Here is an 18,353-nt window from a genome sequence, read left to right as displayed (position 1 = left end):
TTAAGGCAAGACCCAAATTCAGGGTGAACATTTTTAACGCAAATCTTTGCTTCTGCGGGTCCCTGTAACAAGATATTTTGAGATGGGGATCCGCAGCCAAATACATATAATTTTGGGGGTCCTTAACTGATATAGGCCGATTCTACAAAATGTCTTCAAAATTTAATGAAAAAAAAAGAAAAAAGTATGTTGCTATCAGTGGTTCTCAAACATTATCATGTCAAGGACCCCCAAAATAATATGTATTTTTAACTAAAATATTTGCTTCTGGGGTCCAGAAGGAAAGATTTTAAAAAAAGTTTAAAAATGTTCACTCCAGAGGCGTCAATTGGGTATGGCAAGCTATGTCAGCTGCCATACCTTGGCTACAGGGGTAAATAATAAAACGTACTTTTCGTCGTACCTGTTGCTAAAGTATGGCAACATGACTGTTGCGCGTGCAAGACACCAGTCATGTTGCCATATCTTAGCTTTTGCTGAACTGTACGCCACTGGTTCACTCTAAAATGTGGGTCTATTCTGCATCTAGCTTAAGGCCTCAGACCCGTTGGCAAACAACGCCAGGTCGGCTACTACTACAGAACACAGCAGCTCTGTACTTTCCTCCCAGTCAGTGAGTCCCGGGCCGTGTCGGTCCAGCCCTTCTTGTTGTTGTTTTATTTTAGTTTTTTGTCGCTCTGGGACCGCTCAGGGAGTGGAGCTAGCCGGTCCAGCTAGCCAGCCGCCCCGCCATGGAGATTCTGAGAGGAACCGTGGCCGCGAAACCTGCGAAACCATCGTTTGTTTCTTATGTGACTCCGGAGGTAAGAGAACACGCACGCACGCACGCACGCACGCACGCACGCACACACACACACACACACACACACACACACACACACACACACACACACACACACACACACACACACACACACACACACACACACACACAGGCTTCCTCTCTCTGCTGTCATTACGACGTACGTTACGCACACATTGGTGACCTATATCCAGTGGTCGTACATTTAAGCTATTTGTTTATAGACATGTTATAGACCTACATGTAGAATAGTCGTCTCTGAACCCCTGTAAAAAAATCAGGAACTGTATATCTTTACAGCATTGTGGAATAAATAAGACCACTTTACGTTTGTTGGATCATATCTGGTTAATAATACAACATTACTCTGTGACTGTTGTGTGACAAACTGGGAATACATTTGTTATCATATTTATTTGGCTATACATGCTCTTTAAGTAAAAAAAAAAAAAAAAAGTATCAATACTGCAATGTAGAAATGCTCTGTTACAAGTGGAAGTCTGGAATTCAACGTGTACTTGAGTAAAGGTACAAATGTGCTGGTATCAAAATGTACTTTGATGACATGCACATTATCAGTACATCATTATCAGACTTGATTTTATCTTTCAACTTATTGTCTATGCCCTGAAATGACTGGGTGTTCTGGTTTTGTTGCTATTGTAGAAATGTTATATCTTATTGTCGAATTGTTAAGCGTGTTCTAATCACGTAGACCTATACTTATTAATTTACTTAAATAAAAACACCTTTCAATCAATGTTTTGGACAGAAAATTCCAATTTAACATTGTTGCCCACTCTGTAGTTGCCACCAATATCTTGCTGTGTGAATCGTTTCCCCAAAATGCAGGACTGTAATTTTCAATGAACTAACATGCAAACATCCACCAAATGCTATTACTTATTTGTATTAAAAATAATAATAATAATCGAGCTGTCATTCAGTGCATTCGCAAAACGAACGCGACCCGGGCGTCACGGAATGGAATGGGTCACCAGTGTCGGTGTAACACGGCTGACCAGCGCTAGCAGAAATGTTGCCGCTAGCAACGTCTTTCCAGTGGTGGAAAGTAACTAAGTACATTTACTTTAAGTCATGCACTTTAGTACAATTTTTTAGGTATTTGTACTTTACCGGAGTAACATTTGCAATGCGTTTTACTTCTACTCCACTACATCTCGGATCCAAAATATTGTACTTTTACTCCATTTACTAGTTACTTTGCAGATAGTTTAGAAATTATAATATTATAAAACATACTCAAACCATTTGAAGTAAAAACACGTGAGTACTTTTTTCCCCCACCACTGATCCTGTCACACGTAGAGCTGCTGTGATCTGATCTGTGGGGTCCGTTGGGGATTATATTGTTCGTGGCATTGTTGTCATGTTAAACTGTTGTCTTTCTGAACGCCTGTAAACTAGGGTTGCTTCCTTAAAGCTCTCGGATTACCAGCGGTTTAGATCAGACTGTCTGAACGCTGTACTGTTGTACTAACTGTTCTGGTTGATTCATCGGTTGATACAACTTGTTTGGAAACGATAGGAAAGGGGTTAATATGTAATAACACAGCTGTAAATCACAACAGTTTGGTAACAGGAAGATGCATGTGGGAAGTAGCTTTCTCACGGGAAGCAGGATATGGAGGTTCAGTTCAATCAGTTGGAATTTGGAAAGGACTGTCACCAGCTCGTTTCCCTTTGCCAACTGTGTCTGTGCATGTCTTGTTGTAGACACAGTGGTGTAAAAGCAGTAGTTCTCAACCTGTGGGTCGGGCCCCTCCCAAATTATTTTGGAGGGTCCCCAGATGATCAACTTCATGTGTAACATTGTTTTCTCTCTCAACAGTAAACAACAAACCAACATAAAGATTAAGTGTATAGTGCAGGGGTTGGCAACCTTAGGCACGGGTGCTAACATTGGCACAGGGGAGGGTGATCACTGGCACATTGGCATACTGTAAGAAAAAAGAAAAACTGTTAAATTAAGTCCCCCATATACAAATAATTCTACATTATTTATTCTACATGTGAAAGAAAATATTTCCAATGAAGAAAGAAATATCCTATGGACAATCAAAATGAGTTGGAAATATTTAATGTTGATGTGGTGTCATGATTAAACATGTTGTAAATGGCACACTGACTATCAAGAAAATGAAAACATGGCACTTCATGTCACAAAGGTTGAAGACCCCTGGTACAGAGAGTATCTTCACATTTCTAAATTGACAATATGGACTTTGTAATACCTCTAAAATGACAAATTAAACATTGGTCAAATTGTCAAATATTAGATGCAGAAATTGTGAAAAAGCCTAGTCGATCTATTTAGATCTGCTATTTTCACAATAGAACGTGTTATACAAAATGTAATGCCTCAACTCTTAGTGCTTGTGATGATTATTTTGGGGGTCGCGGCCTGAAAAGGTAGAGAACCACTGTTGGAAAGTAACTAATTGCAATTACTCAAGTACTTAATCAATCAAGTACACGAATGCAGCATCGTATGTTGAAATAATTGCCCCCTCTGTGTAGAAATCCATGCCGTTACACCACATCTCCAGTATTCACTTGATTATGCTTAGTTCAATGTGGTATCACGCACCGAAAATAGCCGACCTGTGTGAACTTGGAGGTCTGCTATTTTGTATATAATATATCCGCAAAAGGGCAGTTTTAGAAATACCCCTGCCTCTCAAACATTCGCTGCATGTCCCTGGCTACTTTTATAATAATATAATAATTAAGGAGTGGCAAAGTGCATCAGCCAGGATTGGAATGGTGCCCTGGATTCCGCCTGTAGTAGTAGTAATGTAGGGTACACTCCCTAGTAACAGGCACTGGAAAGTCATTGGAAAGTCATGCACAGCTTTATACTAGAGTGTAGATCTTCTCTCCATGCACTGGAATAGATGGCCTACATATGAAACTGAGCAGTGCCTGTGGACAGGGAATATAACCGTGTTCATCTTGAGGTGTGTGAAGTATTAGAGGATGTACATGACATACTGTCCAAGTGGTGCAAGTTTAGAGGACAACGAGCGATTCTTGTGTGCGATGCTGATCCCAATTTTAGAGAATAGACCACAGATCTTTTGACGATAGTTTTTTTTAATCGATTTATGTCAATCGATAATGTCTTGAAATCAATTTAAGAAAATCTATTTATTTGATTACTTGTTCGCAAACAAATAAATAGAAAATAAGCGTACCTCTTTGACAGATAAAGAACTTTTTACAAAGTTAACTTTAATTGTACAATGGACAAGCATTTTATTTAACCACTCTGTAACTTGCCGGTCCTACTGGGGATTTGAACCAGGGTCCCCCTTGAACAAGTGCTGAAATGTTTACCACTCAGCTAATAGAGTCTGTCTGACTCGGGGGAGATTAGGCCTGTCACAATTATTACATAATCGTCTAGTCACAATTATTTGACATTGATTTTGGCTATTGATCTTGTTCCGAAAACATGTCTAGCATTATGTGAAATACGCGTGGCACGGCCCACCACGATACGTTGTTGGCTTGTAGACCTGTTCTTTTTGTCCTTCGCTGGAGTCTGTTTTGGGGCATTGATCACTGGTGTATATGGCCTGGAAAATGGAGTAAAACACTTTGGAGTAGTTATGGAAAAGTTTTGAAAATGCATTGTTTAAAACGTGTTTGGAACCCAATGTTTGGAACCAGACCCTTGTTTGACTGTTTATGAATGAGGAAGTCGAATCCCACTGGCACCGCAAAGATAATCCAGAGAGCCTTGATAAATGCTCTGTTATTGACACATAGCCATTCTTTGTCATTTCATTGTGGGTTTTAACTGGCAGAGGCCCAAATGATCTTTTAATCTTCACTACTTTGAAAGGCTTTAGTGCCATCGAGGCCATCCTCAGGTCACTTGTGTCAACAGCGACACTCACAATGCAAAGCATCAAACCTGTGTTAATTTTGACAACAAATGTTGATTTAGTTCTAGTCATAGTTCTAGTCTTCTGAATAAAATTTAATTTAGTTTTAGTCCTATTTTAGTCTAGTTTTATTTGACAAATATGTATTTTCGCGGGCCTTGATGCCATTTTAATGGCAGATTTTACACTTGGTTGCATGCTGAAACAAGCTTGTAGATCAAGCGCAACCAAACAAAATGACTTCACTTGTCTTTTAGTTCTACTGTCTGGATCTCTTCTCCACTAGTCCCTCCCTAACATTTTAGGATAGTTTTTATTTGTTGACGATATTGACAATATATTTAGTCTTAGTTTTAGTCATCCTATCTTGTTTTTTATTGATTTATCTTTTTCTTGAAAATTTTTAATTTGCTAACAATCTTTGACAAAACAAATAACACATTTAGCCTGAAAACCATTACGGAGGGAGGAGCCTCCATTTCCTCAAACATACGTTGTAAGCTAAGCTTAACCAATTATTATTATTTTTACTCTTGTCTTGAATGAAAACGTTAACATATGACATGCCCAAAATAGGGACACCGGGTTGAAAGTGGTTAAAATCAGGACACATCAGCTGCATAAATGCTGCTGATACATAGTTACATACAGTACTGAATGTCATCAAAAAAGACAAATAATGGCTGATATTATTGGCCAAACAGATATATTGATTGGGCTCTAAGTCAAGGGTCTTCAACCAGGGGTCCAGGACCCCTAAGGGGTCCTCCAGAGTTACTACAGGGGATCCTCCAAATCTTTGTGTGATATAAACCTTTTTTCTCCTTTTTTATATTAACTAATAACTACCATTATATTCTGAGAACTTTAGCCTAAAATAGCAGATCTACAAGCTCACAACGCCTCACGCTGCGAGGCGTTGTGAGCTTGTAGATCAGCTATTTTCGGCAAAGAAGTTTGGTGTTGAGGAGAAAAAAGAGCACACCAAGTACAGAGTGAAAGGTCAACTTTATTAATAAGTATTGAAGGTTCAAGTGGTTAAATATCTGAAAACACAAACTGACATGAATCCAAAATATACTGATGATTGTTCTGTCAAACAATGACACTATATGGAATCTAAGAAAAGGTTGTGGGGGTCCCTGCTTCATCTCTCTCTCTCTCTCTCAACTAAGGGGTCCTTGGCCTGAAAACGTTGAAGACCCCTGCTCTAAGTGTCTAGAACGGGGCTCTTCAACAGGGGGTCTGAGACTCAAGCTATGTTTGAAAATAGACATGAACATGAATCCAACACTGATGCTGTCAAACAAGTCTGTATAGGAGCCATAATGTGATTTCTTTGGATTTTATTATTGATGTGGAGGTATGCACATTTGAGTGACAGATTGGGCACTACACTGTTAGCAGGTGGTGGGCGTGGGCACCGGAGCTGGGGCGCTGCCACACTAATAACTAACATGGCGTTCACCTGGGCTCAGTAGTAGTTGGGAATCTGGATGGAGAGGGGGTGAGCTTGGGAGGGATATTTTCTGTTGACCGCTGAAAACGCTACTTTAACACTATAACATCCACGTAGTTTAACGTTTGCTGGGACTGTTGTAACTATCGTGTCGTGTGTGTAAGAATAAACGGTCAAACGCATGGATTGGAGTGGACCTGAGTTCTTTGTGCGTGCGCGTCATACAGTGTTTAACTTCCATGCTTAGCTCCTCGCGGCCTTTTAAAGACATGCTTCTATTTATTGCTGCAACAAAGTCTATGAAGCATCTATGAAATCTATGAAGAAGGTTTATCTGCAACACAATGTTACACATCGGGGGGTCCCTACTTCATCTCTCTCTCAGCTAAGGGGTCCTTGGCCTGGAAAAAAAACGTTGAAGACCCCTGGTCTACCGTCTAGAATGAAAGTGAAACCTGTAGGCTGACAGTCCCGCTGTAAGCACATGATCAACCATAGTGCTGCTGCTGGCCAAAGGGCAATGTTCACCTGAACCCACATGTTCACTTCTTGCCAGGGAATTGGGATGGGACAGTAATCGTTATCATCGTTTATCGTGGTAAAAAACACTCACAATAATTGTATTGCTGAGATTTACATTTATCGTGAAATTATCCTCCGTAATGCACTGAGATCAATTTACCTTTTATTTGCCGAGTTGCCTATCCGCGCGGTAGCATTTAAACCCTCTATATTGTTAAAACAGACCTGGAAATAACGTACTTGAATTATTTTTCCACTCTCTACCAAATCTCTTTGACAAAACGCGTGGCGTTGCAACCTATCTGCAAGAGATCTCATGAGGCCCCCTTCTGACTGTTTGAGGCCCCATGTTGGATAATTTAGGGGCCTCGAATGGATTGGAAAAATGTTTATGTATAAATACATAAATAATCTGGTGAGACCCACTGGCTGTGTGGGGCCCCAGGCGGTCGCCTACCTTTCCTACAGCAAAGCACGGCCCTGGCTGCATTATTATAATAGCGAAGAACAGTGTTTATAGAACAACCTGTATTAACCAGACACTCCTTTGATTTACAGGAAATCAAGTCAGAGACGCCAATCACACCAAAGAAGGAGAAGCACCCTGATCTATTACCAGGTAAAATGACATTGTATTGATTATTTAAATGTGCTGTAGAGTGTCATATTTTGAGGTTAACATAAATAATATAAATAATATAAATTGTACATTTTGATAGTAATCATTGAAATGGAGGATCTCCACGTCTTTCCAGCTCCTTTGTGAACAGAAACTACATTTTCAGGTCGGGATACCAATTTCAACCACTCAGGAGAGAGACCTCATACAGGATAAACAAGTGAAATTGGAAATGATGACGCACATAAATGAGCAAACCTGGAACACTAGAATTTGTGAGCTGATAATGGGGATTCCTCTGCTGAATTCATGAAATTGGTAACCCGCCTGAAAATGTAGTTCCTGTAGTGTATTAAAGAGCTGGAGAGACCCCCTATTACTGAACAAATTCTATATCTGTTGTTACTATCAGAATATAACATTTCAAGGGGGGCACGGTGGCGCAGTCGGTTTTGCTGTCGCCCCACAGCTAGAAAGTACTGGGTTCGATTACCGCCGTGGACGCTGTGGGCGATGGGGGCGTGTTCTCTCCTCTGCGTCATCAGCTACCACACCTTACAGGTGGGGTTGGCGAAAGGGCCTTTCTGTGTGGAGTTAGCATGTTCTCCCCGTGTCTCCTAGGGTTAATACCCTCACAAAAACATGCATTAATCCTGGTCTCTATACTGCCTCCCCCTGGCCAGCCGGGGCGCCTGATGGAGGGGAAAGGAACTGGTTGGAATAACGTGTTCCTTCCGCGCGCTAGGTCCTACCAGGGAAACTCCCCCCTGTCAGGTGATAAGAAGCTTCCTGCTCACTCTTCATGCACTGAAGGAAGCATGAGCTCAGTTCGGGGCTCTCCCCAGTTTGGCAGAGGGAGAGCAGCGCCCAGGATTACAGTTTAGGCAATTGGCACCAGGTGAAAAATGGGCTACAAAATCGTGGGATAAAAAAAAAGAATATAACATTTTAACAAGAATAATTTTTTTGCCCCCCCAAAAAATCAAATACATTATCTTTAATTCTACTTTAGTTTGTGAAGCACTTGGTTTACGAAAAGCAAAGTGCAAAATAGTAAACCTCTTGTACCTCCTGCAGGCGAGGTGGTGTTCTGCAGCGCTAACACAGTGGTGAAGGAAACCCAGGACGACCTGTCCCAGCGCGGAGTCTTCGGGACGCTGCTCTGCACCAACTTCCGCGTGTCGTTTGTTAGCGATGAGCAACCGTCAGAAGACGCGGTGAGACCAACATTTCATCTGCCTGTTCTCTGCTTGGTCTTCAGAGAAAATGCTAGCTCTACATAGGAGTGGGCGATATGGTGATAAATATCGTTGAGGCGATACAATGTCTCCACGATATATGCCTCTTCAGAGATATCGTATATAGCGTGATACAGTACAATGAGGGAGCCTTATAAAAAATTTAAATTCCTGTTGGATTGTTAATACTTAAATTCATTGCAGAATCCCAGTGTTGATTTCGTTGACTAAAACTATGACGAAAAATGATTGTCGACTGCGTTTTTTTCACTGATGAAAACTAAATAAAAACTAAGCTGTGATGACTAAAACTAAAAATATTGACAATTTCGTCAACAAAATAAAAACTAGACTAAATCGTTAGTGGAGAAGAGAGTCATTTTATGTTTGGTTGCTCTCAGGTGTTGCATGCTGAAAATAACACGCAACCAAGTGTAAAGCAGTCATTACGATGCCATCAAGGCCTGCCAAAATACATTTCAGTTGACTAAATCAACTGTAGATTCAGTGGCCTAAAAACGTATGATATTTAGTCGACTAAAATTAGACTAAAACTAAAACTTTTCAGGTGACTAATTATGACTAAAGTTAATTGACATTTTATTCAAAAGACTAACTAAAACTAAATCAAAATGTGCTGTCAAAAACAACATTGCAGAATCCATTTAAACCTGCATTTGGTCTAAATGAGTAATTCTCAAACTTTAAATTGTCATGGTCTCCCCTTAAACTCTGACAGTATACAAATGAAACAACATAAACAAACTGCCCTTTGACAGAGATCTACTGTACATGCTGACTATATTCTGGTACTGAAAATGAAGAAGTGCCCATACTCAGAGAAAGCCACATTGACCCGTAACAGAAGCCAATTGGAGAAGTATTGAATGACTCATGTCCTAAATTTCTCTTGGGCACTACTCAAGTAGTTCTCCTGCATAGTAGTTTCCTCTTTCAGGTGGAAACGGAGTCAAATCTAGTAACTCTTTATATAGTGCAGTATTGAGTCTGCTTGTGATGCTACTGTAAAATATGTTGTTTTATTTATTTGCATTCATGAATAGGTTGGTTGCATTCACTCTACCATCAGGCACCAAAGTGGGTGCCGTGAATACAAGTGCAAGTCCAGGAGTGCCTCAGAATAGTTTTGATAATGTTATCAAACACAAAAACAATATCTGGAATTTGTCAATAATAGTTTCAGTTTAACCACTTATACTTAGTAAAATGGACCCGAGTTTTTCAGCCTGCAGTACACCAAGTAGCTTCACCAAAAACAGCAGATCTACAAGTTCACAACGTGTCACGTCCCTACTGACAGGATGTGCCAGTTTACATACTTAACTGTGACCTTCGGTCGCAATTAACATAATCTACCATACAGACTGGAAAAAAATGCTTTTAAAAAACAAAATAAATCTTTAACAAACAGATTGGTTAAAAGTTGTATTTTACTACAATAATGTATGTGTTTTTCAATACAGTATCTTTTATAATAAAGAGAACGTTTTGTTTCTTTGTTTTGTGTCTACTTCTACTTAATCTGTGTTTTTCACGTATATAAATCCAGCCCCACTCTAATGGCATTCTTTTCCATTCCAGACTCAGCATTTCAAAAACAAACTCTATGGGCAAAACGACATCCCTCTGTCATGTGTGGACCACATCTATGGAGGTAAGCTGTCACGATTATGACATTTTACATGACGATTAATTGTCACTTAAATAATTGCGATTAACAATTTAATTGTGTTTTAGTCGTTGACTAATACATTTCTGTTTGGCTTGTAGGTTTGAAGTTGCACATGGCAGATACAAGGATGTGACTGATTTATTTGACAACTTTATACTCATAATAGAACATTGATAGGGGAAATAGCCGATCTCCAAGCTCACAACGTGTTGCATCGCAGCGCGTTGTGAGCTTGTACATCTGCTATTTCCACTATTTTTTTAAATGATTGAAAAAATCTGAAAAAACTTTCAACATGTAAACGATTATGACAAAAATAATTGCGATTATGTCAAATAATTGCGATTATGTCAAATAATTGCGATTATGTCAAATAATTGCGATTATACAATTATGTACTATTTATGACAGGCCTATATGGAGGTATACAGTCAGTGACAGCTGAGATATTATTGTGAGATATTTTTTACTTTAGTGGAGTATTTCCAATTCTCAGTACTTTTACTTCTACTCCACTACATCTTAGAGACAAATATCGTACCTTTACTCCACTACTATTATAGTTATTATATACTCCACGACTTATTATATTATAAAACATACATTAACCACTCTAGACCTTTTTTATACATCTACAAGCTCACAACATGTTGTAGATGTGCCATTTTCAAACATTCTAGTACTTTTTGGTACTATAAGTAATACATGTTTGTTTGACTTTTACTCAAGTAACATGTTGTCATTGTCATCATGTTGGCGGTTGTTGGTTTCAGGGTACGAGGACAAGAGGAAGTTGATCACCACGGGAAGCCTGGCCAAGAACAAGTGTCCATCTAAGCTCATCTTCCACTGCAAAGACCTGCGAGTGTTCACCTTCGTCCTCACATACTCTGAAGAGAAAGATGCTAAGAGGGTATGGACGTTTTTTATTTTTTTTATTTAACCTTTATTTAACCAGATAAAAACACATTGAGACATGATCTCTTTTTCGAGTGTGACCTGGCCAAGAGGCAGAAATAAAAAATTACACAACACAACAAAAAATAGAACATCCATGATACACAAACAGATACCTAAGAACTCCAAAAATACAAAATGTACACTAAATACTAAACTAGTTTACAATTCACTGGTAACAGTAAACGCACAGTATGCCCAATGAATGTACCCAAAGGAAGAGATCACAGAGCAAATTAATTACAGGTCTGAACAAGTGCAAGCGTTTGTAGATCTGTCTAGAGTGATTCTCTTAAAACTTCTCAAAGGAATAAACACAGCCAATTTGAGTCTGGACTGAAGGTCATTCCATGACCAGGGGCCAAAAAAGGAGAGGCTTTTTTTGCCTCCCTCAGATGAAAATGCAGGTACTACACAGCGTAACCAGGCATTTGATCTGTATGTCTGTCTGTCTGTCTGTCTGTCTGTCTGTCTGTCTGTGTGTCTCAGGGGTTAGGCATGGATGTACAGGCCAGTCCACACCAATGCAAGTCCTTGCAACATGCAAACTACTTGCAACTAGGGATGGAGCTCGTTACTTTTTATTGATAATGAGCACCTTATCTATCCTGCTTATTGAGCCGGGCTTTTATCGAGCCCACTATCTGGCTGACCCACCATCTATGAAGATGACGTTATTGACAAAAGTAACAAATGTTATCATTAAGTATCATTACAACAGGGTCATTAATTAGTGTGTAAACTAATAAGTGTTAATGAATAGCACTGTAATCATTTCTTGATCGCCTCTTGTCTTGATTGCTTAAACATGACATCATGGGCCGCTATGCTCGATAACAAGCTTGATAAACCTATACGCTTATTGATACTGGCCTGGGTACTCAATAGTGGACCCTTGTTTCGAACTCCATCCAACCATTATCTCCAATGGCAGTTGCAAGGAGTTGCATTGGTGTGTATTGGCCTTAAAATGGTTTTGTTGTGACTAGTTGCATTGGTGCGCTCTGGCCTCATAAAGACAGAGTTTGAGTTTATGTATATGGTTGCATGTATGTTGTTTTGTATTGCAACATTTGTGTTATCATTTAATCTAGACATGTAAAGAATGAACTCTATAATCCCTCCTTTGGGTTTGAGTGTTTTTATTTTATTTTATTATTAACCCATTTTGTATCAGGACAGGAAGCCCTTTTGGGGTTCTTGCTGCTATGTACAGTGTCAGTATACAGTATTGCTTGCTTGGCTAATAGCCTGATATCTAAAACAATGTGTTTGCTGTTAGATGTGCGTGCGTAACACACTCCTTCTTGTGTTTATTTGCTTACCTTGCAGATCTTCCAAGGAATCGTACACCACTGTTTAGAGCCCAAGTCTTTGAAAAACCTCTTTGCCTTTTCTTACTGTGAAAACACCGCTTGTCCAGGTGAGTTATTCAGATAATGTTTAACCATATGAACCCTAGAGCCACTCACTCGACTCACCATTCCATACGTTGCACCATGTCCGGTTCACCATGCACTTAGTCTCAGTTTTCTAACAATAAATAACAAAATGAGATTCGCAACTACTTCTTATTATTTTAATTATTTCACATACAAAAACTAGAAAATACAGTATTTGATTTAATTATTTCACATACAAAAACTAGAAAATACAGTATTTTATTTATGTTAATGCTTTTCAATATATCATTTAGGGTTAATGCAAGGGTCTTCAACAGGGGGTCCTCGGAATTACTACAGGAGGTCCTCCAAATCTTTTGAGTGAATTCTTTTTCCTACTTTTTATATTAACCACTTGAACCCTAGTGTCCATATTCTGAGAACTTTAGCCAAAAATAGCCGATCTACAAGCCCACAACGCTTCGCGCTGTGAGGTGTCGTGACCTTGTAGATCGTCTATTTTCGACAAAGAGGTTTGGTGTAGAGGGGGAAAAGAGAAAGAGACTAATTAGAGAGTGAAAGGTCAAGTTTATTAGGTATTGACGGTTCAAGTGGTTAAATATCTAAAAACAAATTGACATGAATCCAAAATACACAGATGATTGTGCGGTCAAATAATGAAAACTATAGAATCTGTGAAAAGGTTGTGGGGGTCCCTGCTTCATCTCTCTCTCAACTAAGGGGTCCTTGGCCTGAAAGACCCCTGGGTTAATGCTAGTTTTCACATTTACACACAGGTTCTAGTCCTACCCCAGTTACATCACTAGCGTCAACTTTTCACCACAACTCCTTGAAGGTCTTGAAAGGTGACACCTAGGGCTGGTTCCTACCTCTTATCAAAAATGTTCTACACCAGTGGTTCTCTACAGGGGGGTTGCCAAATTATTTTGGGGGGGTCCCCAGATGATTAACTTAATGTGCAACATTGCTTTCTCACTCATCAGTAAACACACCAACATAAAGTTTAAGTGTATAGAGGGTTTATGCACATTTCTAAAGTGACAATTTTAGAACTGTTTAATACCTCTAAAATTAAAAATTGACCAAATTGTCAAATATTAGAGGCAGAATCTACATGCTCACAACGCCTCGCAATGCGAGGCGTTGTGAGCATGTAGATCTGCTATTTTCACAATAGAACCGTGTTTTTCCCCAACTCTTAGTGCTCGTCAGAGTGTGGGGGTCCCCAGTTAAAATATGATTATTTGGGGGGTCGCGGCCTGAAAAGGCTGAGAACCACTGTTCTACACCAATGTCCCAGAGAAAGGATGTCAACTGCCAGGAATGACTCCAAACATGTTGATGTGTGAAAATGTGAAAATAGGGATTGCCATTACGGGTTAATGAACCACTAACCGATAAGATGGAATACTATTTATGTTAGAATAAATGAATGTTTGTGAATCGCTCAGGTTCCCAAATGATAAATCTGCAATCATAGATCAGTTGCTGCTTAATGTGGCGGCTGTGTACAGGCATCACTTTAGGAGTACCCAAAAAGAATTGTGCCAAAAAGGTGAATCAAATAATAATTGTTTAATCAGTATTGTATTAACCGGTTACAAATTACTTAACGGTTACCGGTTAAATGGTTAACCATCAACATCCGTATGTGTAGCAAACTAATGTGAGACACTGATTCACATGACACCAATGTAAGTGCAGTCTCTCAGTGTGTTCATGCGTAGTAAGTCAACACAAACAGACAGACACACACACACACACAATGTGACTATTGTCTGCATTTCACTCACCTCTTGCATACCAATATTAGGACATTAATATTTATGTAGATAGTTTTACCCCGATGAGTTTTTGATTCAATATTCTTTTAGACAGAAATGCTAAACAGCATATCCAATTCATCAACATATAAAAGATAACACGAAAAATTCAATATAAGGCAGTCCACACCTTCTTTTAAAGTATATAATTTGCTTTTATGAACATTTGTGACATGAAATGTTTCGATGCAAAACTGTGGCAATTTGAATTGTGTAAAGAAAAAAATAATAATAAGTCAGTCTCGGTGTGAAAAGCTATTTTGGTATAACGCTTGTCTGGGTGACATGGATTGAGTCCAAACCCAAACTGAAGATACTTCTTATTTTTAAGTCTTTGGTCCACAAATTGAAGCACAATGACACTTTGGTGGAGGTTTCAGTGCAATTAGTTAATTGTCAGAATGAGTCATCCTGAGGTCCTGTGACACATTGTGTGCTTGTAGATCTGCCACCATTGGTGCCAGACACCATGTGCAACCAAGAATACATCAGGCTTTAGTCAAACGGTGATGAAGTGAAACAGAACCAGCCTCAAAGTAGCAGTGTGCGTCTCATTAAACTTTAGTTACTCAGAGCTAGATTACACTCACAGCTCATGCTATGACATCCAAATGACATCCCGTGACTTCCCGTCATTGTTTCTACTTCTTTCTCTTTTTTTTTCAAAAACCTTAGGATTTAGAAGACATCTATGGAACCGTTTCACAATTGATCAAAAAATAGCAGATATACAAGCTTGCAGGGTGGCACTCGGTGCTGCGCTGTGAGCTTGTAGATCTGCTATTTTGTAATAGTTGAAGCATAAAATAATGGTTAAAGCGCTTCAAGTCTTAACGCGACACAGATGCGTGTTTGTGTGAAAGCATGCAGTGTGTGTTGTGTTTTCAGAGAAGCAGAGGAAACAGAGGACCATGATGTTTGACTGTGCAGAGGACTGGGCCCAGGACATGAAGAGGTGCCGAGGCATCTGCCGACTGGTCACGGAGAACGAGAACTTTGAGCTCTCGCCACAGTGAGTTCAGTGTTCGCTAAGCACCGCAACGCGAGAGACACAAGTCAGAGAGCAGGAGAGTTTATGCATGCCAAACCCTAACCAAAGAAGGTTAGGGTGAGACGCTGGGAATAAACTTAAAAATGCAAGGCGTGCCAGGAAAGTATACCCAGTTGAATCCAAGAACCCCTTGAATCCAAGAACTCCCTGGGGAACCAGAGCCCCTGGTTGTCCCTGGTTCGATTCCAGGCCAGGGTAGCAATGTCGATGTGTGTCCCTGAGCAAGACTCTTAACCCCTAATTGCTCACACGCTTTTTGTGGGCAGCAAATCAGCTGGGTTGGGCTGAAAATACTGAATCTCCCCCTTGGGACAAAGTAGGTATCTATTTTATAAGGGCCAGAGGGTTAATTTACAAATACAAGCTCATTTTAACCACATGTTAGCATGCCATCCCTGTTTTGGGCCAATACTGTAAGATAGATATGTATTTCTGCTATTTGTTGTATGTATTAGTGCATGAGTGTAGCTATATTAGTTTACTTTTCAAGTAAGTGCATATTCCCTGATTCAGCATGATATCATGCAAATGCATTGAATAGTAAACAAAATGGTCTTTCTTTCTTATCTTTTTCTCTCATTTCTCTCTCTGCAGTTTACCCCAGTTCTTTATCGTACCAACGAATGTTACTGAAGCAGACATGTGTCAGTTCCAGGGAAAGGGATTGCCGGTAGGTCCTCTTCTTCAACTGCTCAGTTTGTTTTCTGCTGCACTGCATGAGTGAGAGACATGCTACTGCTACATCTTGGGCCCATCTGTGCAGCCATGTGGTGATGGTTTGGACTTGTTTTGTCCCCTCAGATGTGGTGTTGGTCCCATCACAGTGGATGTGCGCTCTTCAAAACATCATCTCTGCCCATTCTGCCAGAGGACACTGTGGCGCAGGCTTACATGGACAAGTAAGAATCAGCCAATATCTCTGTGTACAATGTGTAAAAATAATCAAAACATTGATTAAAGGCAAGTAACATAAGCATGAGTCATCATTGATGGGGATTCCAAGCTAATATAAATGCAGCCTTTCTAAGCATCATATTAACCATTAATTAATCCTAAATATTATTTAAATATTGTTTGAAGTGACCAAACCTGCCTACTGATAATGTCATTGGTAGGCAGGTTTCAAACATGTCCTCCAAGACAGTCTCTCTCTAGGTCGTCCTCAGACGAGCTCAACCTTTTCAGGCTGTGACCCCCAAAATAAGAATATTTTAACTGGGAACCCCCCACCCTGATGAGCACTAAGAGTTGAGGCATTACATTTTGTAGAACATGGTTCTATTGTGAAAATAGCAGATCTACATGCTCACAACGCCTTGCGTTGCGAGGCGTTGGTATATTACTCCTTTTTATTTTAGTTGTTGTTACCATGTAGGTGGTTGTACTGTTAAGTAACTTGAAAAATAACCATGAAAACCATCATGAAAAAGAATCGTGTATCGTGATACAGCTTGGAAAATGATTGTGATATTGTATTTTTCCATATCGCCCACCCCTAGCTGTGCATATAGCATATTACTGTATAATAAGATACTGTCTGTGTGTCCATGTTGAGACTCTGAAGCAGCTGAGTGTGTTGTGCTTGTGGTCGCTGTGCAGAATGCTGACGGCCGTGGCTCACAACTACTTGTTCTCGGTGAAGACGGAGGATCTGTCTGACACGCTGCCAACCGTCCAGGACATCCAGATGGCCTACAGCAAGTTCAAACACTTCTTCCTTATCGGTGGGTTCCCTTTCATGTCTGTCTGCCAGCAGCGTTTTTACTGCAACTGTGCTATTAGAAACATATTGTCGCTGTCGGGTGGAAACCTTTGGATGTCCAAAACCGTTGTTTTCAGGGAAATGGCGGGGGAAAATAACCTGTTTCCAAGGGTTCCAGTGTAATTTCATATCACGATTATTGTGACAAAATAAATCGCGATTTACAATATTATCGTGATAATCAACATCCATTATCCTGGGGTGGAACATTTGCCAAAAAAATGCAGATCTACAAGCTCACAAAGCGTCGCAACACAACGCGTTGTGAGCTTGTAGATCGTCTATTTTTTGGCAAAGACATTTGATAAAGAGTACATATATTATAAGTACCTTTTAGAGGGTTTAAATGGTACCGGATATGCCGCTCTGCAAATAAAAGGTGAATTGATCCCAGTGCAAGACAGAGGACGATATCACAGTAAATTTCCACGATTATCATGATTGTTTTTTATCACGATAAACAATAGGTCGTAGTGGCTGTATCGGCCTCACGGCCTAGAACGAGGGAGTCTATTGTTTCAATGCACTAAGCCCCTGGGAGATGGATTCCTGAGGTGGACTACATCTTACTTAACCGAGCCATGCATTGGTGGTGCCGGGGATCGTACCCGGAACCTTGTGGTTTAAATACCATAGATATAAATGGTAAATGGTGCATTTATATAGCGCCTTTATCCAGTGCGCTTTACAGAGATTGTGCATTACATTCACCCATTCACACATTCATACACCGATGGTGGAGGAAACCCTGCAAGTCACCAACCTGCTCACCGGGAGTAACTAGGAGTTCAGAGTCTTGCTCAAAGACTCTTCAACACTTAACTCTGGGGGATGCCCAGGATCGAACTGGGAACCTTTCAGGAACCCTCTGTGTTCTAATGACGGTTTCTCTACCCCTGAGCCACTGCCGCTATATAAAAAGATTGATACTAACTCTGGAAGTGCGGAAGGCACCGCACACTGTCACTCAAAGTGACTACTGGCCAATCACAGCGTGTCTTTTCTGGGACTTGGCGAAATAACACATTAAAATGATGAAATATGGAGGCCGACAGTGTCCATAGAGTATGTTGAATCGCTGTGGTCTTGTTAGTCATTTTGTCAAAACGT

General features: G+C 40.1%; 1 protein-coding gene across 1 annotated transcript in view; it reads left to right on the top strand.

Annotated features, from left to right (window-relative positions):
• The first annotated feature begins 630 nt into the window (after positions 1 to 630).
• Positions 631 to 18,353, top strand: part of mtmr12 (myotubularin related protein 12) — a 27,759-nt gene continuing 10,036 nt past the window's right edge. Inside the window, exons 1-10 of the mRNA XM_080739107.1 lie at positions 631 to 803; positions 7,256 to 7,316; positions 8,394 to 8,533; positions 10,157 to 10,229; positions 11,021 to 11,160; positions 12,537 to 12,627; positions 15,319 to 15,442; positions 16,076 to 16,151; positions 16,283 to 16,380; positions 17,081 to 17,205. Coding sequence (XP_080595233.1) covers positions 732 to 803; positions 7,256 to 7,316; positions 8,394 to 8,533; positions 10,157 to 10,229; positions 11,021 to 11,160; positions 12,537 to 12,627; positions 15,319 to 15,442; positions 16,076 to 16,151; positions 16,283 to 16,380; positions 17,081 to 17,205 — 1,000 coding nt within the window. The 5' untranslated portion in view covers positions 631 to 731. The remainder of the gene's footprint in view (positions 804 to 7,255; positions 7,317 to 8,393; positions 8,534 to 10,156; positions 10,230 to 11,020; positions 11,161 to 12,536; positions 12,628 to 15,318; positions 15,443 to 16,075; positions 16,152 to 16,282; positions 16,381 to 17,080; positions 17,206 to 18,353) is intronic.

This window comes from Nannobrachium achirus (genome assembly GCF_963921795.1).
Source record: "Nannobrachium achirus genome assembly, chromosome: 12".
Taxonomy (NCBI): Eukaryota; Metazoa; Chordata; class Actinopteri; order Myctophiformes; family Myctophidae; genus Nannobrachium; species Nannobrachium achirus.
This window is presented reverse-complemented; position numbering and strand designations above follow the sequence as displayed.